This window comes from Balaenoptera ricei, chromosome X, assembly GCF_028023285.1.
Source record: "Balaenoptera ricei isolate mBalRic1 chromosome X, mBalRic1.hap2, whole genome shotgun sequence".
Lineage (NCBI taxonomy): Eukaryota > Metazoa > Chordata > Mammalia > Artiodactyla > Balaenopteridae > Balaenoptera > Balaenoptera ricei.
This window is the reverse complement of record NC_082660.1, coordinates 49122509-49150093: the sequence shown is the minus strand read 5'-3', so window position 1 is coordinate 49150093 and position 27585 is coordinate 49122509. Positions and strand designations below refer to the sequence as shown.

Genomic DNA, 27585 nt, shown 5'->3' with positions numbered 1-27585 from the left:
GAAAGAAAAACAAAAATAAACAAATGGGACCTAATGAAACTTAAAAGCTTTTGCACAGCAAAGGAAACCATAAACAAGACCAAAAGACAACCCTCAGGATGGGAGAAAATTTTTGCAAATGAAGCAACTGACAAAGGATTAGTCTCCAAAATTTACAAGCAGCTCATGCAGCTCAATAACAAAAAAACAAAGAACCCAATCCAAAAATGGGCAGAAGACCTAAATAGACATTTCTCCAAAGAAGATATACAGATTGCCAACAGACACATGAAAGAATGCTCAACATCATTAATCATTAGAGAAATGCAAATCAAATCTACAATGAGATATAATCTCACACCGGTCAGAATGGTTATCTTCAAAAAATCTAGAAACAATAAATGCTGGAGAGGGTGTGGAGAAAAGGGCACACTCTTGCACTGTTGGTGGGAATGTAAATTGATGCAGCCACTGTGGAGAACAGTATGGAGGTTCCTCAAAAAACTACAAATAGAACTACCATATGACTCAGCAATCCCACTACTGGGCATATACCCTGAGAAAACCATAATTCAAAAAGAGTCATGTACCAAAATGTTCATTGCAGCTCTATTTACAATAGCCACGACATGGAAGCAACCAAGAGTCCATCAACAGATGAATGGATAAAGAAGATGTGGCACATATATACAATGGAATATTACTCAGCCATAAAAGAAACGAAATTGAGTTATTTGTAGTGAGGTGGATGGACCTAGAGTCTGTCATACAGAGTGAAGTAAATCAGAAAGAGAAAAACAAATACCGTATGCTAACACATATATATGGAATCTAAGGGAAAAAAAGGGTCATGAAGAACATAGGGGAAAGACGGGAATAAAGACACAGACCTACTAGAGAATGGACTTGAGGATATGGGGAGGGCGAAGGGTAAGCTGTGACAAAGTGAGAAAGTGGCATGGACATATATACACTACTAAATGTAAAATAGATAGCTAACGGGAAGAAACCGCATAGCACATGAGATATCAGCTGATCAGGGAGATCAGCTCAGTGTTTTGTGACCACCTAGAGGGGTGGGATAGGGAGGGTCAGAGGGAGGCAGACACAAGAGGGAAGTGATATGGGGATATATGTATATGTATAACTGATTCACTTTGTTATAAAGCAGAAACTAACACACCAGTGTAAAGCAATTATACTCCAATAAAGATGTTAAAAAAAAAAAGATGATCTAGATCTTGGAAATAGAATGGGGGCATGGATTGAGAAGATGCAAGAAATGTTTAACAAGGACCTAGAAGAACTAAATAACAAACAATCAGTGATGAACAACATAATAACTGAAATGAAAAATACACTAGAAGGAATCAATAGCAGAATAACTGAGGCAGAAGAAAGGATAAGTGAGCTGGAAGATAGAATGGTGCCAATAACCGCCATGGAGCAGAAAAAAGAAAAAAGAATGAAAAGAAATGAGGACAGTATCAGAGACTCTGGGACAACATTAAATGCACCAACATTTGAATTATAGGAGTCCCAGAAGAAGAAGGGAAAGAGAAAGTGTCTGAGAAAATATTTCAATAGATTATAGTCAAAAACTTCCCTAACATGGGACAGGAAATAGTGACCCAAGTCCAGGAAGTACAGACAGTCACATACAGGATAAACCCAAGGAGAAACACACAAAGACACATGTTAATCAAACAAACAAAAATAAAATACAAAGAAAAAATATTAAAAGCAACAAGGGGAAAGCAACAAATAACATACAAAGAATCCCCAAAAGGTTATCAGCTGATTTTTTCAGCAGAAACTCTGCAGGCCCGAAGGGAGTGGCAGGACATATTTAAAGTGATGAAAGTGAAAAGCATAAAGACATGATTACTCTACCTAACAAGGATCTCATTCAGATTCAGAGGAGAAATCAAAAGACTTACCAACAAGCAAAACCTAAGAGAATTCAGCACCACCAAACCAGTTTTACAAAAAATGCTAAAGGAAATTCTCTAGGCAGGAAACACAAGAGAAGAAAGAGACCTACAAAAACAAACACAAAACAATTAAGATAATGGTAATAGGAACATACCAATTGATAATTACCTTAAATGTAATGGATTAAATGCTCCAACCGGAAGACATAGACTCGTTGAATGGAAACAAAAAAAAATGCCTGTATATATGCTATCTACAAGAGACCTACTTCAGACCTATGGACACATACACAGTGAAAGTGAGGGGATGGAAAAAGATATTGCATGCAAATGGAAATCAAAAGAAAGCTGGAGTAGCAATACTCATATCAGATAAAATAGACTTTAACATAAACAATGTTACAAGAGACAAGGAAAGACACTACATAATGATCAAGGGATCAATCTAAGAAGATATAACAATTGTAAATATTTATACACCCAATATAGGAGCACCTCAATATATAAGGCAAATGCTAACAGCCATAAAAGGGAAAATTGACAGTAACACAGTAATAGTGGGGGATTTTAACACTCCACTTACAGCAATGGATAGATCATCCAGACAGAAAATTAATAAGGAAACACAAGCCTTAAATGACACATTAGTCCAGATAGACAATTGATATTTATAGGGCATCCCATCAGAAAGCAGCAGAATACACTTTCTTCTCAAGTGCACACAGAATATTCTCCAGAATAGATCACATCTTTGGTCACAAATCAAGCCTCAGTAAATTTAAGAAAGTTGAAATCGTATCAAGCATCTTTTCTGACCACAATGTTATGAGATTACAAATCAATTACAGGAAAAAAAACCTATAAAAACACAAACACATGGAGGCTAAACAATATGCTACTAAATAACCAAGAGATCACTGAAGAAATGAAGGAGTAAATCAAAAAATACCTAGAAACAAATGCCAATCAAAACGCGAAGATACAAAACCTATGGGATTAAGCAAAAGCAGTTCTAAGAGAGAAGTTTATAGCAATACAATCCTACCTCAAGAAACAAGAAAAATCTCAGATAAACAGCTTAAAGCAACTAGAGAAAGCAACCTAAAGCAACTAGAGAAAGGAGAAAGAATGAAACCCAAAGTTAGTAGAAAGAAAGAAATCATAAAGATCAGAGCAGAAATAAATGAAATAGAAATGAAGAAACAATAGCAAAGACTAATAAAACTAAAAGCTGGTTCTTTGAGAAGATAAAATTCATAAACCTTTAGCCAGATTCATCAGGAAAAAAGGGAGAGGACTCAAATCACACACTCAAACCTTGTGTGTTATTTGTTGTTTTTCCCTTGCTGCTTTTAATATGTTTTCTTTATATTTAATTTTTGATAGTTTGATTAATATGTGTCTTGGCGTGTTTCTCCTTGGATTTATCCTGTATGGGACTCTCTGTGCTTCCAGGACTTGATTAACTATTTCCTTTCCCATTTTAGGGAAGTTTTCAACTATAATCTCTTCAAATATTTTCTCAGTCCCTTTCTTTTTCTCTTCTTCTTCTGGGACCCCTATAATTCGAATGTTGGTGTGTTTAATGTTGTCCCAGAGGTCTCTGAGACTGTCCTCAGTTCTTTTCATTCTTTTTTCTTTATTCTGCTCTGCAGTAGTTATTTCCACTATTTTATCTTCCAGGTCACTTATCCGTTCTTCTGCCTCAGTTATTCTGCTATTGATCCCTTCTAGAATATTTTTAATTTCATTTATTGTGTTTTTCATCGTTGCTTGGTTCCTCTTTAGTTGTTCTAGATCCTTGTTAAATGTTTCTTGCATTTTGTCTATTCTATTTCCAAGATTTTGGATAATCTTTACTATCATTATTCTGAATTCTTTTTCAGGTAGACTGCCTATTTCCTCTTCATTTGTTAGGTCTGATGTGTTTTACCTTGCTCCTTCATTTGCTGTGTGTTTTTCTATCTTCTCATTTTGCTTATCTTACTGTGTTTGGGGTATAAAATTAGAAATGAAAAAGAAGTTACAACTGACACCACAGAAATAGAGGATCATAAGAAAGTACTACAAGCAACTATATGCCCCAAAATGGACAACCTGGAAGAAATGGACAAGTTCTTAGAAAGGTACAACCTTCCAAGCCTGAATCAGGAAGAAATAGAAAATATGAACAGCCCAATCACAAGTAATGAAATTGAAACTGTGATTAAAAATCTTCCAACAAACAAAAATCCAGGACCAGATGGCTTCACAGTTGAAGTCTGTCAGACGTTTAGAGAAGAGTTAAAACCTATTCTTCTGAAACTCTTCCCAAAAAATTGCAGCGGAAGGAACACTCCCAAGCTCATTCTACAAGGCCACCATCACCCAGATACCAAAACCAGACAAAGATACCACACAAAAAAAATTACAGGCCAATATCACTGATGAACATAGATGTAAAAATCCTCAACAAAATACTAGCAGTGTGAATCCAACAATACATTAAAAGGATCAGACAACATGATCAAGTGGGATTTATCCCAGGATGCAAGGATTTTTCAATATCCACAAATCAATCTGTGTGATACACCACATCAACCAATTGAATAAAAACCATATGATCATCTCAGTAGATACAGAAAATACTTTTGACAAAATTCACTACCATTTGTGATAAAAAAAAAACTCTCCAGAAAGTGGACATAGAGGGAACAATCCTCACCAAAATAAGGGCAATATGTGACAAAGCTACCGGTAACATCACACTCAAGGTTGAAAAGCTGAAAGCATTCCCTCTAAGATCAGGAACAAGACAAAGATGCCCACTCTCACCACTTTTATTCAACATAGTTTTGGAAGTCCTAGCCATGACAATCAGAGAAGAAAAAGAAATAAGAGGAATCCAAATAGGAAAAGAAATTAAACTATCACTGTTTGCAGATGACATGATGCTACACAGAAAATCCTAAAGACCTTACCAGAAAACTACTAGAGCTCATCGATGAATTCAATAAAGTTGCAGGTTACAAAATTAATATACAGAAACCTTTGCATTTCTATAGACTAACAATGAAAGATCAGAAAGAGAAATTAAAGAAACAATCACATTTACCATTGCATCAAAAAGAATAAAATACCTAGGAATAAACTTAACTAAGGAGACAAAAGACCTGTACTCCTAAAACTATAAGATGTTCATGAAAGAAATCAAACTTGACACAAACAGATGGAAAGACATACCTTGCTCTTAGATTGGAAGAATCAATATTGTGAAAATGACTCTACTACACAAGGCAATCTACAGATTCAGTGCAATCGCTAGCAAATTACCAATGGCATCTTTCACAGAATTAGAACAAAAAAAATCTTAAAATTTGTATGGAGACACAAAAGACCCCGAATAGCCAAAGCAATCTTGACAAAGAAAAGTGGAGCTGGAGGAATCAGGCTCCCTGACTTCAGACATTACTACAGAGCTACTGTCATCAAAACAGTATGGGACTGGCACAAAATCATAAATATAGATAAATGGAACAGGATAGAAAGCCCAGAAATAAACCCATGCAGATACAGTCGATCTATGACAAAGGAGGCAAGACTGTACAATCGAGTAAAGGAAGTCTCTTCAGTAAATGGTGCTGGGAAAACTGGACAGCTACATATAAAAAACTGAAATTAGAACATTCTTTAACACCATACTGAAAAATAAACCCAAAATGGATGAAAGATCTAAATGTAAGACTGGATACTATAAAACTCTTGGAGGAAAACATAGGCAGAACACACTTTCACATGAGTTGTAGCAAGACCTTTTTTTCATCCACCTCCTAGATTAAAAACAAAAATAAACAAGTGGGACCTAATTAAACTTGAAAGCTTTTGCACAGCAAAGGATATCATACACAAGATGAAAAAACAACCCTCATAATGGGAGAAAATATTTGCAAACGAAGCAACTGACAAAGGATTAATCTACAAAATATACAAACAGCTCATGAAGCTCAATATCAAAAATCAAACAACCCAATCAAAAAAATGGGCAGAAGACCTAAATAGACATTTCTCCAAAGAAGACATACAGATGGGAAACAAACACATGAAAAGATGCTCAGTGTCAGTAATTATTAGAGAAATGCAAATCAAAACTACAATGGAGTATCACCTCACACCGGTCAGAATGACCATCATCAAAAATTCTACAAACAATAAATGCTGGAGAGGTTGTGGAGAAAAGGGAACCCTCTTGCACTGTTGGTGGTAATGGATTGGGATGGATGTTCCTTAAAAAACTAAAAATAGAGTTACCATATGATCCAGCAATCCCACTCCTGTGCATATATTTGGGGAAACCTCTAATTCAAAAAGATACATGCACCCCAATGTTCATAGCAGCACTATTTAAAGTAGCGAGGATATGGAATCAACCTAAATGTCCATCAACAGAGGAATGGGTAAAGAAGATGTGGTACATATATATATGATGGAATATTACTCAGCCATAAAAAGGAACGAAATTGGGTCATTTGTAGAGATGTGCATGGACCTAGAGACTGTCATACAGAGTGAAGTAAGTCAGAAAGAGAAAAACAAATATTGTATATTAATGCATATATGTGGAATCTAGAAAAATGGTACAGATGATCTTATTTGTAAAGCAGAAATAGAGACACGGACGTAGAGAACAAACATGGATACCAAGGGGAACGGGGGGGATGAACTGGGAGATTGGGATTGACATATATACACTTTTGATACTATGTATAAAATAGATAACTAATGAGAACCTACTGTATGGCACAGGGAACTCTACTCAATTCTCAGTGGTGACCTAAATGGGAAGGAAATCCAGAAAAGAGGGGATATATGTATATGTATAGCTTATTCACTTTGCTATATAGTAGAAACTAACACAACATTGTAAAGCAACTATACTCCAAGAAGATTTTTTTTTAAAAAAGAAGAGGTAATGTAATATTTCATTCAGATGTCTATTCTGGGAATCAGGATATGAGTTCTGGGGTGTCAGAGATGAACCAGATCTGCATGATGGGGCCCCAAGGAGCTCACAATCTAGCATGTAGGAAAGAGAGTAAACAGTAAGCCAGTAAACAGAGAGCTCTCACCCAGTTTGTTAAGTGCTCTGACAGAGCCATGCGAAAGAGCAAGGAGGAAGGAAAGACTAACTAAGCTTGGGGTGATCTAAGATGGTTTCTTGGGAAAAGCAGCATTTGTACCAGTCTTTATAGGAAGGCAGGCCTTTTATTGGCAGGCATGGGGTGTGGAAGAGGGGAACAAAGACATTCCAGGCAGAGGAAGAGTTTGAACAAAGGTATGGCATTGGCAGGAGGCAGAACATGAGTCATCCACTGTGACTGAGGCCTGTGAGGCTGTCAGGGGCTGACTGTGGAGGGCCTTGAATGATAGGCTAAGGAGCTTGGATTTAAACCTGCAGGCCAAGGGAACCCTTGGTGGCTATAGATATGGTCAGCTTTGCATTTGAAACATGGCTCTGAGGGCCTCTGTGCAAGTGGAGCAGGTGGGAAGCAGGTGCATTAGAGCAGAGACCCATCTGCCACCGTCCCATGTGCCCCTATGCTCAGCAGAGGCTCCTCAGAGCCTGCAGTCCTACAAGAACTACTCCTTCTTCCCTTCTCTTCTGCCAATGTTCTACTCCTCCCACAGGACACACCCAGCTCAAATACACCCTATCTGGAAGCTTTCACTGCCTTCTAGAAGGTGATTTCCTCTGTGAGGCCCCTCAGTACCCTGCTCTGGGATTCTTCAGTGACATGTTGTATTCTTATGCATCCCAGCCAGATGGAGAAATCTTCAAGGACACATTGTGAATCTCATCCAGTTTTGCATCTCCAGTGCATACATAGTATGGGTTTTGGCACATGGAAAACCACTGGGGAACTCTTCACCAGTGAATTAGAGAAAGAGAAAGTACATGAAGAGAAAGAAGAAATGGGAGAAGGGGAGGAGAATACCTGGAGAGAGGGAAGGAAGGGGGCAGAGAGATAGGGTGTTGGTATGGTCAAGGGAAATAAGAGGAAGAGCGTGGAGGAGAGTACAGGGCCAATGTGGGTTCTTTCTTCTTCCCATCAGTAGCACCAAGTATCAGACCTGCCACAGTGAGTGTCAGGCTTTGGAATCTACCAGATGTGGGTTCATATTCTGGTTCCATCACTTAGTGACCATGTGCCTTTAGACAAGACACGTCACCTCTTGGGCATTAATTTCATCAACTGTGGAATGATGATAATACTAGTCCTTCCTACATGGGTGTTTTAGAACTTAAGAATAGAGTCTGTCATACAGAGTGAAGTAAGTCAGAAAGAGAAAAACAAATACCGTATGCTAACACATATATATGGAATCTAAAAAACAAACAAAAAAAGGTTCTGAAGAACCTAGGGGCAGGACAGGAATAAAGACGCAGACGTATAGAATGGACTTGAGGACACGGGGAGGGGGAAGGGTAAGCTGGGACGAAGTGAGAGAGTGGCATTGACATATATACACTACCAAATATAAAATAGATAGCTAGTGGGAAGCCGCCGCATAGCACAGGGGGATCAGCTCTGTGCTTTGTGACCACCTAGAGGGGTGGGATAGGGAGGGTGAGAAGGAGATGCAAGAGGGAGGGGATATGGGGATATATGTATACTTATAGCTGATTCACTTTGTTTTACAGCAGAAACTAACACAACATTGTAAAGCAATTATACTCCAATAAAGTTAAAAAAAAATAGATGTGAGTTCTTTGAGGGCAGGGATCCAACATCCAACAAAGGCCTTGGCACAACTGTGTGCTCAACAAATAATTACTGACTGAGTGAGTAAGTGACTGCCCAAGAAGAACTGTTTTCCACACTGCGGAGCAGTGCTCCATTCCACAAGAGAGAGAGGCTAAGCACCTGTGTACCAGTGTACCAGTAAAGGAGGAACACAGTCCCAGTAAAAATTTTCAGCTAAGTTGATATACGTTAAAAGCATCAATATAGTCATTGGGGGATAAATAAGAACTTTTGGTAGACTTTCTTACATTTACTGATTTTATTCTGAATTACATATGATGCAGGAGGCACCCTAACTTTTAGAGTTTAGAGACTAAATGTCTTAATTTGGTCCTACTTAAGCAATAGAAATTAATATGATTTAGTCCCCTACCCCAGAGCAGCTCCTGGGGAGAGAGACCCAGACACACAACACACTACGTAACTAAGGTTGGCATAGAGGGGTCTGTAGGAAGCATTGGTGTGGGAGCCCAGAGAAACACAGTCCTCCTACGGGGAACAGAGGAATCAAATAGGAATGGGGATACAGGGTGGGGGATAGAGAAATCAAATGGAGAATAGAAAAGAATGATTGCTGAATAAGAGGTAGTAAGCAGAAAAGAGATCACATTGGGGAGAAAGGAAAGCTGGACGTAGGGAGTGAGGGAGGAGGCTGACAGGCAGGGAAGGAGACCCCTCTGGAGGCGGAAAGAGGCAGGATCACTTCCGGCTGGGGAGGGGGAGCAGATAGGCTCAGACCTAAGGAGAGGCTTGGAGAGAGCGGACGCCTTCTGGACAGGAGAGGTGAGCTAAAGTGCCCTGCTTTACTGAAGACCTTGTGGGGGACTCCAGGCTGGGGCTTTGACGTGCTTGACTCCACACACCCCTAGGGTTTGAAGGAAACCTGCTAGAGGTTCAGGAGCTAACCGCATAGAAGTGGTCGGATTTAGAGGTGCCTGGACTCGGTTTGCAAGGGAGAAAGGAGGGGGCAGAATCCCCTTTGGGCAACGGAAAGAGAGATCTGGACTCTGTTCGGGCTGCAGAAAGGAGGGATGCAGACCCGGTTGGGACTACAGAAAAGAGAGATGGAGAAATAGTTCAGGCCGTAGGAAGAATGGAACACCATCCAATTAGGCAGGGTGATAGGCGATAGGAGGCTTCGTTTAAACTGGAGAGAGGTCGCAGGACCTGGTTTGGGCCACAGAAAGTAGAGATTGGGAGCTAGAAAAAGTAAGGGGCAGAATCCTTATTATACATCTGAAATGACCTGGCTCAGAGGGGAGAAAAGAGGGGCTAGGACCCGGTTGATACCGGTTTGAAAAGAAAAGGACAGAACCTGGTAGCGTTTGTGAAGGATTACACAAAAGCCTAATACCATAGGATTTGTGGGTGGGGTAACCATGTTGCAGTAAGGGCGGGATGGTCACTTGCAGACATGGAAGTAGGGGTGCGGTGTTGCGGAAGGGGCGGTGCAGGCACTTACTGCAGAGCGGAGGGAGGGGGCATATAAAGGGAAGAGGAGGTGCGGAGAAGTACTGCAGAGCGGAGGGAGGGGGTGTTTCGGGAAGGGGCGGTGCGCTGCGTGGCTGTACTGCAGAGGAGAGGTGTATGGTGTTGGGGAAGGGGCGGAACGAAGAGGTGCTGCAGAGCGGACGGAGAGGGACCGGTGTTGGGGGAAGGGTTGGAATGAGACGAGATGCAGTTAGAAAGAGTGGGTCAGGGGTGGCGTCAAGATGTTCTGCTGCTCTGAGGGCATAGGGCTTATGTGAGATTGAGGTGGCCAGGCTGTCCAGTCCACCAAAGCACATGCGCGCTGAGCGCCTGCGGTTGCCCTCACGCCTCTGGTTGATGTGCATGCACACTACCGAGTTGCGAGTTGCGGTAAGGGTGTTTGTAGGGTAAAGGGGTGGGGTCGAGAGCTGACTTGCGGTTTCTTGGAGGTAAAAGGAGCTAGGATTTGGAAGCCAGATGGTCTGGGCTTCTAGGTATGAGAACCCAGTAGTTGAAGGGTTTGGGGCCCAAGGATTGATCAGAACCCCCTCCTTCAGGATTGGCAGGAGACCTGATGAATGTCCACCTCCCTCTTATTCTTTCCTGACTCAGGCCCCTTCCCATCAGTCTCAGCTGTTTCTCGGCCTTCCAGAAAAATGGATAGGAGAAATGACTCCGATTATAAGATGACCCCGTTCCAGGTGAGGCCCCTCTGCATTCTTGGCAGGCCATCTGCCCTATTCTGAGTTCATTTAAGGCTGTTGAGCCCTTACCACTCTGTAGTCACATAATTTCCTGCCTAACCTGTTTCAGTCCTCCCCTGCATGGTGGAGGAGGAGGTGAAGAAAACCTGCCTATTTCTTGCTCCCTTCCTCTTCCTTCACCGTCCCCTTCAATCAGTCACCATTCAGAGGAGGGGGAGGTTTTATAGAAAGGGTGGGTTGTAGGGAGGCCAGATGGCTCAGCATGTTATAATCTTAAGTGTGTAGGGCCCTCTGCCTCCCCCTGGGAGCCTGGGGCTTCACTTCCCTCCAGATGTACAGGCTGAGACAACAGAAGAAGACAGTGTCTTGCTGATGCATACCCTCTTGTCATCAACCAAGGACCCCCTGGCTATGGACCCACCAGTTGCCAACCGGCCTAAGAAAAGCAAGACCAAGAAGGCCCCTATTAAGGCTATCACTAAGACAGTACGCGCTGCCCCTCCAGTTCCATCTGCCAATGTGATTACCACCAACAAGCCTAAAATAACTTTTCCGGCTTTAAACCTTCCAATCATCCCCCAGATCAACCAGGCTTCAGCTACCACTGAGGCAGCCAATACTCAGGCTTCTTCATTCACCGCTCAGCCTAAGAAAGCCAACAAGACAAAGAGAGTTACTGCTAAGGCAGCCCAAGGCTCCCAATTTCCAACTGGCAGTGAGAGTGTTACTACACAGATCAAGTTACCCTTGCAGGCCCTAAACGTGCCAGTCATCCCACAGACTATCCAGGCTCCAGTTGCCACTGAGTCAGCCAATTCTCAAGCCTTGTTAGCCTCCATCAAGCCTAAGAAAGCTCCCAAGGCTAAGAAGGCTAACAATAAGGCCATAGCTAGTGCCACTGAGATCTCACTGGCTCCATCCACCACCTACACAGCTACCACCCAAGGCCAAATTACCTCCATCCGAACTAAGAAAGCCTCCAAAGCCAAGAAAGCAACTGTTAAGCGCACAAATACTGACACTGAACTCCTAGAGGCCCCAGATGCCACTGAGACAGCTACCAGGCAGATTGAGGCCTCAGCAGCAGCTATCTGGCCCAAAAAATCCAAGGGCAAGAAGGCTGCCTATAAGGGCCCAAATTCTGCCTGTGAGATATCTGAGGCCCCACCTGCCAGTCAAATGGTCACAAAACAAGCCCTAGCAGCCACTGTCCGGGTCAAGAGAGGGTACAGGGCTTGGAAGGTTGACACTAAAGCCCGGACAACTGAAAGCCAGACTCAAATTGACGAAGGGGCCCAGGCCAAGATGTCTACCCCTCAGATCAACATAAGTGTCCTTGAGACTCAGGTTGTTGCTGCTGTCCAGGCCCTGGCAGATGACTACCTGGCTCAGTTGAGTCTGGAGCCCACAACCAGGACCCGGGACAAGAGGAACCGAAAGGTGAGATCTCTGACATCACCATCCTTAACTCTGTACTTCTTTTCCATTCCTATCCTCCTGGTTTGTTCACTTGTTCTTTTAAGTTTACTGAGCCAGTCCCCGCATTCACATTGTCTGTGAGAGATGCTGAGAAGAATGTGATATAGTTCCTGCTGCTTGGCAGTTCACAGATTGGTGGGGAAATAAGACATCCATACACTTAGCTACAAACTGGATATAAATCAACTTGTATTTATCAATACATAGTAGTTAACATGCACCAGGCTTTGTGTTGGGTATAGTCACACAGGTTATGCTTTTATGTTTTAAGGTAACTCTTACCAGCTAGGTCCCAGTGTTACAGATAAGAAAACCAAGTCCCAGAGAGGTGAAGTGACTTGTTGAAGGGGTACAGCTAGTAGAGCCAGTGGTGGCCAAAAGAAGAAGAAGAACCAGACCCTGCCCTTGGGTTGCTCCTGTCTTGGCAGGGAAATGAAACTCCTGCCCGGAAGGCAGTGAAAGACAAATCTAGAACTCAGTGTGGCTAATGGTAAGGTAAGGACCCCTACAGGGAGGGTTTAGGGGACTTTCAGGAACAGTCAGCGTGAGGAGACAGAGCCATCTCTTTCACCTGGTGATTTTGGACCTTCCTTCTTTCTGATGATGCAGTCCAAGCATCTGAACGGGGATGAGAGAGGTGGTGGTAATTATAGGTGGATTCCATGGGGCCAGAGGCCTCCGCTATCCCGAGATGTGGCCATTTTGCAAGAAAGGGTAAGAATCCAATGCTGCCCAGTCTCTTCTCTTCTTCACCTGCCCTCTTCTCTGTCATTCTTCCAAGTTTTATGAAAACATATTGAGATGTCCCCATGTATTCCTCTTCTCCCAGGCAAATAAGTTGGTGAAATACCTGTTGGTTAAGGACCAGACAAAGATCCCCATCAAGCGCTCAGGTAGAGTCATACCAACCCTCCTCCCTGAGCTCTCCTTTCTACTCCCCTCTCCTCCCTGCCCTGGGGGTAACCATTTAGCTTTATGGCCTCTTCATTCTCTCATCTATCCTCCCCTGCCCTTTTCACACTCTGTCATGGCTGGCATCTCCCATTAACACAGTTCAGGACTCAGACCACACTAACCCCATAGGGCTGGCAAAAGGGCTGCAGCTCTGTGGCCCCTTCTCAGCCCAGCTGCTCCCACCTCTCCCTTCCTGCAGACATGCTGAAGGATGTCATCCAAGAATATGATGAATACTTCCCAGAGATCATTGAACGAGCAAGCTATGCTCTGGAGAAGGTGAAGGGACATCCTCTGTGGGATGGGGAAGTCTTGAATGGAACAAAGGTGTACACGTCCCTTTGGGGGGACCACAGAGACTCCCTAATCCAGCCCTATCACTGTGCATATGAGCAGATGATGGCCTAGGGAGGGACGTAGACTAGCCTCGGGTCACACAGCAAGTACAACTAGGACCCAAGCCACCCAGCTTAGTCCTGGCTTCTGTCTACTGCTGGATATGTCCTGTAGTATATTTCAGATGCTCACCTCTCCCTTCCATCCCCCATTCTCTGTCTCCCTAGAGTCTCACTAAGCATAAAGACTATTTTGATAACAATAGTACATTTGTTACCTGTTTGCTGTGTTAGTTAAGTGCTTTACATGCATTATTTCACTGCCTAGGCTGAATTTTGTGACCTCACAGGCTATTCTTTTACTTGGCAGATGTTTCGAGTCAATCTGAAGGAAATTGATAAACAAAGTAGCTTGTATATTCTCATCAGCATTCAGGAATCCTCTGCAGGCATCCTGGGAACGTAAGCTGGGAAAGGGCTGGGATGGGAGGGAGGCTTCTACTTTTGTCCATGGTACTACTCCATCCCTGTCCTCTCCCCACATCCCCTAGGAAGTCAGGAAAGACAGAGCCTAAAAACCCCTTTTCCATATCCCACACGTAGTTGGAGCCCTACACATAGTAGTGGTGCCTGATTATGATTGACTGGAGGTTGTAGAAGCCTGAGGCAGGTCATTCCTACTGTCAAGTTTTCTGTATCTCCAGAAGCTTCCCTGTTGTTGCTTGTCTCTTCCTATTGACCTTGGTAGAGTGGTTCTCAAGGGAGGGCTTCCTGGTATGGGTGAATCATGAGGGTTGAAGGGCAGGAACATCAGTGGGGCCGTGCCTAGAATTCTTTTGGAGCTGAGGGGTCTGGAAGAGAAAGAAGGGACTCACATTGGCTGGGTGTCCGGGTTGTACTGGGTTGACAAATACAAGTACAATTCTATCCTCTCAGCAACCTGGGGAGAGGAGAATGTGATTTTCCCATTTTATGAATAGGAGAGTCTAAGTGCCTTGCCCAGGGTCACATAGAGCTTGAAGCATAGACTGGGCAGAATTCTCTCATATCTGAAGAATCTGGGAGAAGCTAGCCTAGTAGGCTGGCTGGTGTGTATTTTTTTGCAGATGGCTGCTGGATGTAAACCTTCTCTCTGTCCCATTATTCCCCTAGGACCAAGGACACACCCAAACTAGGTCTTCTCATGGTTATTCTGAGTGTCATTTTTATGAATGGCAACAAGGCCAATGAGGGTGAGTTGCTGGGCTGGCAGCTGAATGGGGGGTCATGGTCGGAATTCCACATGTTCATTTTCTATCCCTGTTTCCTTTTGCCTCCCCTTGCAGCTGTCATCTGGGAGGTGCTGCGCAAGTTGGGGCTGCACCCTGGGTATGATTGGGCTCTGTCAGCACTTGCTGTCTGTGTTGTCCTTTGGGAAGAGAGGATGGTCCCAGGATTGCATCAGCCTGGTGGTCTGGTGGAGTGGGCGGGGTTGCTGGACTGGGTAGAGGGTCCAGTGTTCTGACCTGAGTGGATGGGGAAATGGTCCTGAACCCTCTGCTTCCCCTTTCTCCTATGTCCTTTTTCTGTTCTAAGCTGATATATAAGATAGACCTTCAGGGCACCCCTGATAAAGAACCATCTAGCCTCAACTGCCTGCTTCTAGTGACCATGTGTTCATTACTTTCCTGAGTTCATTGAGATGGCCTCATGTGCTAGAGAGGTCTCTTCCATGTTGGGAAATGCCTCTGCCCTCATGTGGGAAGTTCTGATCTTGGTTCATGGGTTATTTTTCCCATTGTCAGGGTAAGGCATTCGCTCTTTGGGGAAGTGAGGAAGCTCATCACAGACGAGTTTGTGAAGCAGAAGTAAGTGGTGTTTTGGGGCTTTGTCAGGCCATGAAGTGTTCTGAGCGTGCCGGTCTGGTCCAGAAAGTGCTCGATTGCCCTTTTCTTACACTACCTTTAGAGGTATGGGCATCCTGTTCCCTAGAACTGAGTCCATGGTGGACCATACCAGGGCTGGGCCAGACCAAACACAAGGCCCTTGCTATGGGGTGTGCTCAGAGCAGAATGCCCAAAGAATGGCTCCTCTGTTTACAACACACCCGATAGAAACTTGGGTTTACTCCTCACAGGTGGCAGGATACTTTGGCCTCCCTGTGACACCATGCCCTATACATGCGTCCCCTGCAACACCAAGTGACTACTTTGCACAGGGCCAATGGGAAATGGCTCAGTATTGGAGGTCAAGACCATGAACTGTGTTTTGGAGTGAGTCTAGGGAAGGAGGGCCTTGGAAATCCTTCTCCAGGAGCTGAGTTTAGTTTTTCTTTGGAGGACGTTGCCACCTGGTCCCAAGTGGTTAGACAACAGGTTTGCTTGGTTAGAAGCAAGTTTCATTTCCTTTCTTCAAGGTACCTGGAATACAAGAGGGTCCCCAACAGCAGACCACCTGAATATGAGTTCTTCTGGGGCTTGCGCTCCTACCATGAGACTAGCAAGATGAAAGTTCTCAAGTTTGCATGCAAGGTAATAGGAGAGCTGCCCTGACTTGGCATATTAAGGGTACAGGATGTCCCTGGCTGGGGTAGGCAGTGTACAGGGATGGGCAGGTATAGGGCAGTCTGCAGTTCATATATAAGCATATGGAACTTCATTTATGTCCCCGAATGCTGCTTGGCATAAAGTTTACATTGTTTCATTCATTGTTCATACTTCGTATTAGTCTCCTCAATTACCATAACAAAATACTATAGACTGGGTGGCTTAAACAACAGAAATTTATTTTATCATAGTCCTGAAGGCTGGAAGTCCTGGATCAAGGTCCAGCAGGGTTAGTTTCTAGTGAAGCCTCTCCTCCTGGCTTGCAGATGAATACCTTCTTGCTGTGTTCATGGTGGAGAGAGGGTCTCTTCTTATAAGGACACTAATCCTATTGGATCAAGGACCCACCATTATGACCTCATTAAACTTCACTTCCATAAAGGCCTACCTCCAAATATGGTCACATTCGAGGTTGGTACTTCAAAATATGAATTTTGGGGGACACAAACATTCAATCCACAACATACTCTCTTATCGTTTCCCATATTACAGATGAAGACACTTAGGCTCAGTGAGATTAAGTAGCTTGTCCAAGGTCACACAGCACCTAAGTTATCGAACTGAAATTGGATCTCAGGACTGACCCATGATAGAGTCCCAACAGCTAAGACTTTTTTTTTAATGCTACTATTAGTTTTATACAAAGCCCATGGTAGATATTTAATACATAATTACAAATGTTATTTTTCGTATAATGATTGTAATTCTCATTTCAGGTGCAGAAGAAAGACCCCAAGGACTGGGCCGTGCAGTATCGGGAGGCAGTGGAGATGGAAGTCCAAGCTGCAGCTGTGGCTGTAGCTGAGGCTGAGGCCAGGGCTGAGGCAAGAGCCCAAATGGGGATTGGAGAGGAAGCTGTGGCTGGGCCCTGGAATTGGGATGACATGGATATCGACTGCCTAACAAGGGAAGAGCTAGGCGATGATGCTCAGGCCTGGGGCAGATTTTCACTTGAAATTGAGGCCAGAGCCCAAGAAAATGCAAATGCCAGCACCAACATTGACTTCAGCAGAGGAGCTAGCACCAGGGCTAGCTATAGCGATGGTGCTAGTATTAGCTTCAGTGGTGTACCCAGCCCCAGTAATGGCTTTGGTGGCACATGCAGCACCAGTGCCAGCTTCAGCAGCGTAGCCAGCGTTTGCTTTGGTGGCACACCCAGCACTTGCTCCACTTTCAGTGGTGGAGCCAGCATTAGCTTTGGTGGTGCAGCCAGCACCAGCTCTAGTTTCAGCAGTGAAGCCAGCATTAGCTTTGGTGGCACACCTTGCACCAGTACCAACTTCAGTGGTGGGGTCAGCTCTAGTTTCAGTGGCCCACTCAACACCAGTACAAGTTTCAGTGGTGGAGCCAGCTCTGGTTTTGGAGGCATGCTCAGTACCCCTGCTGGCTTCAGTGATGCACTCAGTATGAGCACCAGCTTTGGCAGTACACTCGGCACCAGTGCAGTCTTTAGTGGTGCACTTAGCACCAGCCCTGGCTTTGGTGGCACACTCAGCACTAGTGTCTACTTTGGTGGCTCTCCCAGTTCCAGTGCCAGCTTTGGTGGCACACTCAGTACCAGTATCTGCTTTGGTGGCTTTCCTAGCACCAGCACTGGTTTTGATGGTGTACTCAGTACCAGTGTCTCCTTTGGTAGCTCTTTCAGCAATAGCACTGACTTTGGTGGTACACTAAGCACAAGCTTCTGCTTTGGTGATTCTCCCAGCACTAGTGCCAGCTTTGGTGGTACACTCAGCACCAGTCTTGGCTTAGGTGGTGCACTCAACACCAGTGCTGGTTTTAGCAGTGCTGTCAGCATTAGCACTGGCTTCAGCAGTGCACCCAGCACCAACTCTGGCTTTGGCAGTGTGTTCAGCACCAGTACTGACTTCAGTGGGGCACCTAAAACCACTACTGACCTTGGCAGTGCTCCCAGCACCAGCATTGGCTTTGGTGGAGCCCCCAGCACCAGCTTCTGCTTTGGCAGTGTGTCTAACACCAACCTATGCTTTGGTGGCCCTCCTAGTACCAGCACCTGCTTTAGTGGTCCTACCAGTGCCAGTTTTGGTGATGGACTCAGCACCAGTGCTGGTTTCAGCTTTTGTGATGGGTTAAGCACCAGCCCTGGATTTGGTGGTGGACTGAGCACCAACTCTGGCTTTGGTGGTGGACTGATCTCCAGTGATATCTTTGGTGGTGGGCTGGGCACCAATGCTGGTTTTGGCAGCACACTTGGCACCAGTGCTGACTTTAGTAGTGGCCTCAGCATCAGTGATGGCTTTGGCGGTGGGCCTAATACCAGCTTCGACGGAAGACTGAGCACCATCATTGGCTTTGGCAGTGGTTCCAACACCAGCACTGGCTTTACTGGTGAACCCCGCACCAGCACCAGCTTTATTGGTGGACCCACTTCTATTGTTGGCTTTGGCAGTGGACTGAGCACCGATGCTGACTTCAACGGTGGACCAAGCAGTAGTGTTGGCTATAGCGGTGGACCGAGCAATGCTGCTGGCTTTGGTGGTGGAGCCACCAGCCTTGGTGCCTGTAGCTTCTCCTATGGCTAGTGAGGTTTCAGGTAATTACAACACTTCCACAGCCAAGGCCGATGGGGATGGGTATAAGAGCTGGGAGATGTTATAAGAAACCCCCAGGTGGGAGGGCAGGGTGGGGAGATGAGTACAATGAAGGAAGTATGAGAAAATAGTATACTTGGTGCTAAAATGTGTTTCTGTTTGGTGTTTTGTTTTCAGATTTATTTCGCATGTTTACAGATACCGCTAATGAATTGCAGCAGTCCTTCCCATGGAGCCAAGGTACATCCTTGGAATCTTTGTCCACACAGCAATCTAAGCAGATATACCAATCAGCTGAGGGTGACACGCTATGAAAAAAATCTGTTTGCCAATCCTGCTTTGTTGTTTGCTTTCTGTGTCCTGTCATATTTGATATGAGTTACATTAAATTTGAAAAATGAATTGCAGTTTGTTCTGTCTTTTAATGTGCCTAAGTTGTTGTGAGTGACATTTTGGGTTCATAGAATAGCTAGAGATCAGCATAGCTCTTTGGGGAAGGTGGGCTCCAGCTTTAGGCTAAAAGGCAAGTATGACTTCAGTGGGGTAGAGACGTGGGGAAAGCAGAGCAGGCAAGGGGATAATACCTTAAGTCAGGATCTAGAAGGGGAAAGCCTGGAACAGAAGGCAAAGGGAGAGGGTTCTGGAGAGTAAGTATAGATTCATTTTGAGATATTTGTGTAAGAATGCGAGGGATATAGAGGGACGTAACTAAAGGTGGACATGGGAACAAGGGAGGATTTTCTTGGGATAGGAGAGAGACCTGGACATGTTGCATAGACTGTGGGGGCAAAAGCCAATAGAGAAGGACAGGATATAGATATGGAATAGTCAGGAACTGACTGAATCAACCCATCCTTGGGGAGGTGGGATGGATAGAATACCAGAGAATAGAGGGTGACCTTGACTTTGAACAGGATTTAAGGGTGGCTCTAGAAGGAGATAAATGTAGATTTGCTTCAAGCAGTGATCCCAATAAAAAAGGCGATATGGATTATACAAGGTTTGGGTCTTGCTGGCGGTTGTGATGGAAGGACAAACAAAGGCAGGGGGTGTATGAGTCTGTCTCTTCACAACTGGGTTGCTGCTATCTGCCCACAGTAGCTGCATGGAGATTGGCTGAAGAGATAGAATGTAGGATCCAAGCTGGCCAGGTATGGAAGAACATTGAAGAGGAAGAGGACTGGTGGATTGGGAGATAATGGAGGAATCAAAGAACTATACTCTTGATGCAGTACAAGAACAAATATTGTTCATTCAAGATATACTACATACATGCCTGCTGTGTGGGAGGCATGCTGCTAGGGATCCTGTGGATGACACAGAGAGTTGTGAGGACTGGGGGGCCAGCGGTCAGATAGTGGGATGCTTGTATTTAAGAAGTCAGACTGGAGAGAAGTCTAGATGATGCCAACCAAGGAGTGAGTGGCTGAAGGGAAGATGATCACTGAAGTTGAGGGGGCAGGGCACTAGGAGACCAGGGTATTGTCTGAATCATTTATATGGACAGTGAAATCACTCAGGATGGGAACAAGAGTTGGAGAAGGAAGGAGAACTGTGGTCTGAGTGCAGATTCTTCTTTGAATGTAGGGATGAAGGTGTCATGTTCCCAGCCATGTTGCCCACGAAGGAACAAGGCCATAAGCACTCACATGGACCTATCTCCACCCTCACATTTGGAGGTACTACTCCAAAGCGCTTCTCTCTAGGAAGTTCTCACCCAGTCCATACCCCGACAGCACCAGAGCCATTTCATAGGGTCAGGATCTTAAGAGGATCTTGTGCGAAAATCCTCACAATGACCTCCTTTCCCCTTTTGTAGGCAGTAAGAGAAGTCTTTATTGATCAGGGAATAGGAATTAAGAAGGAAAAAGTTTCATCCTGACCTAGATAGCTCCTTGGTTGTAGCTAGAAATCAAGACCTGTTTTGGAGCTGATGAGGGTTTCTTCACTGGAAGCAGGTCTCTTCCAGTGAGGCCAACTCCAGAGTGTTCTCAGTGTAAGAGAAAAGCAACAATAGTAGCTCCTAAACGTGAAAGATAGCGAGGACAGAGGCAGTTTTATGTCTTAGAAAGGGCTCAGTAGTGGGCAGGGACAGTGTCCAGGGCTTCCTCAGGTTCCCGGCTGACGTCCACATTCTGAGAGGAGAGAACCCAGTATTAGCAGGAAGCAGCCATCAGTGTGGAGCCCCCGCCCCTCCCTGCCTCTTGTCCTCACTGTCAGGCTCCCCTCTTTCAGCTAGGCCTGGATTCTGACCCTCTTCTCAGGCAAGCCTGGGGGAACCTCAGCCAGAGGCCTTTTAGGCAGGGTTGCTCTAGCTGTGCGTGTCTATGGTGCCTCGGGTCTGGGCTGCGGTTCCTGCATTTCTGGGTGCTGGTTATTCTACCTGTTGGTGGAAACACCCAAGCTCTGTGGGACTGGGGCTGCCTTTCTGCAGGGGAGGGTGCTTTCACCACGTGCCAGCTTAGGCCACAGAGTCCCTCACCTACCTCAGGCTTCTCCCGATGTGTGTTTACAGCCTCCACGTTCAGGTAGATGGACTCCACTTTGCAGCCTCAGAAAAGAACAACCCGTTCATCCATAAGTCACCCGGGTAAGCACAGGTCTTCCCTGAGGTGTCATTCCCTCCCCCACCCGTCACCACCCACACCCCCAGCTCCACGCTGTGTGCAGACTGTGACTGCCCTTTAGGGAGGGGAATTTAGACCACGTGTGTGATGTCAGGGGAAGACACTAGGCCTAAGAGACAGGAACGGGGCATCCCCCCAGCTCTGCCCCTAATAGTCTCAGATTTCTCTGAGCCTCCCTTGCCCAGTTGTCAGTGGGAATGAGAGATGGCAAGAGATGATTTCTGCACCCCTCCTCAGCTCTTGTCTGTGAGACAGAAACCTAATAATAACAATGGAGCTCCGTGCATCCTCCCAGCTGTGTTAGGTGCTAAAGTGGTGGAAGAGTCCTGGGGCCTCTGCCTTGCGGTGACCAGTCCCAGGTAAAGTTTATTTCTAGAGCTATGCGGTTATGGCAACATCAGAGGTGTGGAAGGTCACAAGGGAGTTCTAGGGAGCCTGAAGAAAGAGGAGGGTGGTATCATTGGGGCCTGGAGCTGGCAGAGGAGGCCCAATGCCTATGGAAGCCCCCTTAGCTCCATCCCTGTGGATTGAACCCTAATCCAGGCTTCAGTACACCATCTGCCCTGTTCATACCCCAGAAGAGATTTAATTCTTTCCCTTCACTGCTCATGAACATTCCAGAGCTGATTAATGCCCCCAAAGAGAGTCTCAACTGCCCGGGCTGATCTTTGAACCCTTTCTTCAGTTCTGGCCCCAACGTACGCTTATTCATCTGGTCCATTTTGGGGACCCCCTCTTCTACAGTTTTGTGCTGTATGATTGGCCCTCTGGTAGAGACAGAGAAAGCTGGGGCCAGGTCCCAGATTTAGAGGCCACCTCAGTCCTTCCCCATTCTCATCTTGCTACCACCAGTCCTGCCTCTACCAAGACATCCAACTACCCACCCAGGAAATCTCTCTCAGGACTCTGCTGGGCAAATGCTAGGCACTGCAGGCATGCTCATGGTGTCTATGTGCTTTTCCCCAGATGAAGGTGGGGCACTCACCGTAAGCCACAGGTGTAAGTTTGAGCACTGTGTGCAGAGGGCACCTGAGATACGGCAGCTCATCTAGAAAGGAGGAGAGAGCAGCCCTCAGAGACAGGGTGCTGGGGAAGGCACCACCTCCCCAGGCCTCCAGGCTTGCAGCACTCTCCCCTTCCACCCCCTTCCCCATGGTTTTCTTCACCTGGGCCCTACTCCCCCACACTCTGCAGAGACAGTGCTGAGAGCAGGGTGGGGAGGGAGGAAGAGAGCAGAGAGGCGGCCTCAGGAGCAGGGAGGAAAGAGGGCCCTGGGGATCGCGGACAGACCCTGGGTCCCCCAGAAGCTGAGGATGGTCACCTCGGAGGTGGCCGACCTCCTCACCCACAGGGCAAACATAAGACCAAGGCAGGCCTCCCTCCCGGCCCCAACCTCAGCCCTTCCACGGGCTCCCCCACCACAAAGGCCCACAACAGGTCTCAGCAAGTGTTTTCTGAGGCCCTACTATGCGCCGGGGCCTTGGCTGAGGTGTGCGTGCACCTTGGCAACTCCCACAGCTTTCTCCCCAGCCCAGGCCTGTGCCCTTTGACTCCTGGGACACTTGTCGATGGACAAGCATTCACCAATTCACTTGTTTCCAGTTACTGAGGATTATGTATAAAGTCGTTCTGAATATTCGCATGCCACTACTCGTATGGCCTTGATGACATTCACCAGACAGCCCTGATGGGAGGTGATGATCAGGCCCATTCCATGGATGAGGACACTGAGGCTCTGAGAGGGAGGACACTTGCCCCACGTCCCACAGCCAGGAAGTGGCAGTGCTGGGACTCGAGCCCAGGATGTTTTGAGGCCAAATGTGTGCTCTGCCCACTGCAGTCTGCTGCCACTGCCTTCGAGGGGCTCACAGTGTTGTGGGGTGACACCCCCACCTCACTCCTCTCTGCAGACACCCACCCTCCTGACCACTCAGGCAACCTATACAGCTCCCCATCTCCCTTCATTGAGCCAGAACCCCACCCCTCACGGCCTCCCTGCCCCTGAGGTTCACCCTAGGCTTTTAAGGCCTGCCACTGCCCACTCAGCCTCCTGACACATAAGATTTGGCAATTTCCTGGGCAACCAGTCTGCTCCTCCTCCTTGCTTTTGTCACCATCATCTTCAGGTGCTGGGCCCAGTGCTTTTGGTGCACTATCTCATTCCACCCTCACTGATACTCTGCGGGAGTTACTGTTCCTCACTGCACACATGACAAAATAGACTCAGAGAAGGGAAGCGACTTGCCTGAGGTCTCTGACCCAGCTCTGCCACTGCCTGGACAAGTGACCTCAGCCTTGTCTTTTCTCTTTCTGGTCCCCGAAGTTCCTATCTTTCATAGCACAGGATTGGACCCAGCTCTGAGGTCTTATGGGTCTGAGTTCTCAGTCACACCATCTCTCTGGGTCTCAGTTTCCTCACCTGAGTGATAGGGGCAAGAGCATGTGCCCAGCCCTGCCTGGCCCAGCTCTTAGGACAGCTGTGAGAAGCTGGCATGACCTGTGCATGAAACTGGGTAGTAAGTGGGTAAAGCAGTGTGCAAACGAGAGATGCATGTGTTTCCCATGCACCTCACATGTGTCTGAAGTGAGGGGCCTCTGGAATGCACCTGAGATTGGTACCTCTCCCTGCCCCCACTGAGCCCTGTGATCTTGGGCAATTCCTCCATCCCTCAGAGCTTCCATTTCCTCTTCTGCACAGTTGGGGTTACAGGGCTGGCCTCACAGTCTCAAAACTAGTACTGAGCAGTAGAGATGTGGACAGTATCAGAAATCTAGCAGCACCACCCCAACCCCTGTCATCTTTTTTCCATTGAAGAGATTGAGGACCAAGCAGAGGAAATTACTTGTCCAATGTCAAGTTTTCAAGTCCCAAGTGTTCCAATTCTAGATGACTCCATATTACAAGTGCCCTTTGTTTGGAAGCTAGCGTCATAGAGAAGATCCAAGTCTGCAGGATATTGTACACTTCAAATATGACTTTGCATTGTCCTCACACTCCCTCCCTCCAGTATCCTGGAGATGTCAATGCTTCAGCATCCATGTCAGAAATGGACTCTCCCACCTGAAGGTGACACAACAGTCCCTTGCCAGGCCAGCTGCCTTAGTTTGCATTTCAGTATTTGTAGTCAGTGTAGATACTCGGTAAATTAAAATACCTAGATGTTTTTCTCCCACCTGAAGGTGACACAACAGTCCCTTGCCAGGCCAGCTGCCTTAGTTTGCATTTCAGTATTTGTAGTCAGTGTAGATACTCGGTAAATTAAAATACCTAGATGTTTTTTATAAAAAGAAATTATCATTTAAAAATTGTAAATGAAAACATCAATATCTTGGGGAAATCATCCCTATAGCAAAGACAGAAACCTATAATCAAAATCAAGCGGCCACAAGAGGTCCCATTCCACCTGAGAACAGCATGCCGCAGACAAATACTGGCTCAGCTTTTTCAGGTTGAGGCAGACTGTTAAGGTTGTCTTTGAAAATGTTATCTCAGAATAACACTGATATTAATAATAGCAGCTAACACTTATATGGCCCATACTTTGTGTCATGAACTGTTCTAAGCTATTTATGTTACATATGTTCATTTATTTAAACTTCATCATTATTCTCCCCATTTTACAGATAAGGAAACTGAGAACAGAGAGGTTAAAGTAATTTGCCAAAGGTATTATGTGACAGAGCAAGAACTTGAACACATGCACCCTCGTTCTAGATCCTGTGCTCTTAACTATTAAGATATAAACCACCAATTTCTGGTGTTAAGGTCTCAACTCACATGCAGCTCCCGTGCCAGGAACAGAGAGAACAGTGGTACCTGAGCTCTTGTCCAGGAAGTAGGCCAGGAGGCACCGCATGACAGCCTGGTGGCAGATCACCAATACATTTTCCTGCCGTTCTAGCTCCATTATAACTGGCTCCAGACGCTGGACCAGATCCTCATAGGACTAAAAGGGAGAGAAACACTTGGATAAGAAGAGGAGATGAGGCACATTTGCCCAGAGGAGAAGAACTCTACACTAGGAATCAGGAAAACTTGGTTGTGGTGCCAGTTCAGTTGTTGGTCCAGCAGTATGACCTTAGGCAACTCACTTCCTTCTCAGAGCCTTAGTTTCTCATCTATTAAATGGGGCAACCAATATAGTGGAGTAAATAACAATAACAATAATAAAATTTCCACTGAAATTCCCTAGAAAATCTGGATAAAATAAATGTCTGCACTGCTGATCTTTCAAGAAAATGAAGGAAACATTATGAATATATGGTTCCAAAATGAAGAAAAACTGGAAAAAAGAGTGATAAATGGATATAGAAGCCACAACTCCCATGAGGGCATTTGCCAATCACAGTATCCAAGAGCTCTGAGCTTTTAAAACCTTTTAAAACACGAGACAAGGCCTTAGGTGGGGATTTGGGACTGAGATTCTCACAAAAATCTGAGACCTTCAAAGGACTACATCCTCAGCAAAAGTATAAACTAAAAAATATATCCACAGGCAAAGGGAAACAGTAAGAAAATATATCTGTCTCTGCCTGACTCTTGGTGGAAAAAATTAGGAAAAGCCTCCTGTAAGAATGTATAACCACAAGCCTATCCTCAGGTAGATATGTGGTTCAGAATTATACTACCTATGTGTTTTAGAAAATGCTAAGCTGAGAGTTTAATAAAAAGTGATTTCAAGTCATTAGCTGCCAAGAGTGTCTGGAAGAAGCAAATGGAAATTCTCTCTGGATTCTCTCAACTCAGACTGCATGAGATTCCCACGGATAAATTTTCATCAAACTGAAGCTCACATAACATGCAAGGAAAATAAGCTATCATGAGTAAAAATAAGCAGAAACAACAAGAACCCTAACAACTTAAGATAAAGGATCCACAATATAAAATGAATATGCTTGAGATTTTGAAAGAAATAAAAGATTGAATCAAAAATGTAAGGAAGAAATAAGTTGCTATTGAATATATGATCTAGATTTGAAAAAGAACTAAGTAGAATTTCTATAAATGAAAGGTATAGTCATTAAAATGGAAAACTCAATGCATAGAGTAAACAGCAGATTAGATACAATTTAAGAAATACTGTTCTGGAAGATAGAGCTGAAGAAATTACTCAGAATGTAGCAAAGAGATTGAAAATAAGAAGAAGTTAGGAGACATAAAGGATAGAGACAGGACTAGCACACATCTAATTGCATTTCAAGGAGATAATAGAGAAAATATGAGCGAGGAATAGTTAAAGATATAATGTCTGGGAATTTTCTAGAATCAATGAAGAATCCTAGTCCTCAGATTCAGGAAGTCCAATTAACCCCAAGCAAGATAAATGAAAAGAAATTAATATTTAGACATATCAGAGTGGAACTTAAAAGCAATAGAGACCCAAAGACCCTAAAAGCAGCCAGAGAGAAAAGAAATGACAATTAGACTTGCAGGAGACTTCTTAACCATGTTAGAAGCCAGAAGACAGTGGGGATAATTTCTCCAAAGTGCCGAGAGAAAACTGTCATCCTAGAGTTTTATACCTTGTCAAAATACCATCTAGGATTAAGGACCATCCCTCCCAAAGACATTTTTAGACAAAAAGAAAGGTGAGTCTACTACCAACAGATCCTCCTAAAGAAACTTCTAAAGGAAGATAGACATTGAACCCAGAAGGAAAACTTGAGCTGTAAGGAGAAAGAATGATCAAGGGAATTGGTAAATATGTGGTTAAATCTAAATAAACACTGACTGCATACAATATTATTTTTTAGCTAATAAGAATTATATTTTAATTGGATAAGTGATTTTACCCCTTTTCCACTATATAAAATCCATCTAGAACAGTATGGAGGTTCCTTAAAAACTAAAGATAGAACAGTCATATGATCCAGCAATCCCACTCGTAGGCATATATCCAGAGAAAACCATAATTCTAAAAGATATATGCACCTAATGTTCACTGCGGCACTATTTATAATAGCCAAGACATGGAAGCAAGCTAAATGTCCATCAACAGATGAATGGATAAAGAAGATGTGGTATACATATATGATGAACTATTACTCAGCCATAAAAAAGAATGAAATAATGTCATTTGCAGCAACATGGATGCTTCACTTCACTTACCATATTAAGTGAAGTAAGTCAGAGAAAGACAAATATCATATGATATCACACATATGTGGAATCTCATTTTTAAAA

General features: G+C 44.8%; 2 protein-coding genes and 1 non-coding gene across 7 annotated transcripts in view; 2 read left to right on the top strand and 1 right to left on the bottom strand.

Annotated features, from left to right (window-relative positions):
* The first annotated feature begins 9443 nt into the window (after positions 1-9443).
* LOC132357805 (trophinin-like) lies at positions 9444-19176 on the top strand. 4 transcript variants are annotated; one of them, XM_059911572.1, is made up of 13 exons: positions 9444-9478; positions 10778-10866; positions 11269-12309; positions 12958-13062; positions 13178-13241; positions 13502-13581; positions 14008-14099; positions 14790-14869; positions 14963-15005; positions 15422-15484; positions 16033-16147; positions 16939-18776; positions 18952-19176. In XM_059911572.1, the coding sequence occupies exons 2-12, from the start codon at positions 10822-10824 to the stop codon at positions 18763-18765; spliced, it is 3555 nt and encodes a 1184-aa protein (XP_059767555.1). In that variant the 5' UTR covers positions 9444-9478; positions 10778-10821; the 3' UTR covers positions 18766-18776; positions 18952-19176. The 4 variants fall into 4 exon arrangements, with proteins under 4 accessions (XP_059767555.1, XP_059767552.1, XP_059767554.1 ...); XM_059911569.1 differs by having other exon boundaries at positions 11155-12309; XM_059911570.1 differs by lacking the exon at positions 9444-9478 and adding an exon at positions 10176-10196 and having other exon boundaries at positions 11155-12309.
* Positions 15670-15798, top strand: LOC132358069 (small nucleolar RNA SNORA11). The gene has a single exon (XR_009500423.1). It is a non-coding gene; the product is annotated as a small nucleolar RNA SNORA11 (small nucleolar RNA).
* Positions 19177-20585: 1409 nt separating the features above from the next.
* The window catches only part of PFKFB1 (6-phosphofructo-2-kinase/fructose-2,6-biphosphatase 1), a 64130-nt gene continuing 57130 nt past the window's right edge, over positions 20586-27585 (bottom strand). For both annotated transcript variants that reach the window (XM_059911573.1, XM_059911574.1), the window contains exons 12-15: positions 25219-25348; positions 22387-22449; positions 21261-21325; positions 20586-20909 (exon numbers count right to left, since the gene is read on the bottom strand). In XM_059911573.1, coding sequence (XP_059767556.1) covers positions 20850-20909; positions 21261-21325; positions 22387-22449; positions 25219-25348 — 318 coding nt within the window. In that variant the 3' untranslated portion in view covers positions 20586-20849. The remainder of the gene's footprint in view (positions 20910-21260; positions 21326-22386; positions 22450-25218; positions 25349-27585) is intronic.

Bases quoted from the DNA above. Each gene is read 5' to 3' on its own strand.
- LOC132357805 (XM_059911569.1), top strand. From the start codon at position 10,822: ATGGATAGGAGAAATGACTCCGATTATAAGATGACCCCGTTCCAG. The intron at 12,310-12,957 runs GTGAGATCTCTG...CTGATGATGCAG, and splicing joins GGGACAAGAGGAACCGAAAG to TCCAAGCATCTGAACGGGGA. The intron at 14,870-14,962 runs GTGAGTTGCTGG...CTCCCCTTGCAG, and splicing joins TGGCAACAAGGCCAATGAGG to CTGTCATCTGGGAGGTGCTG.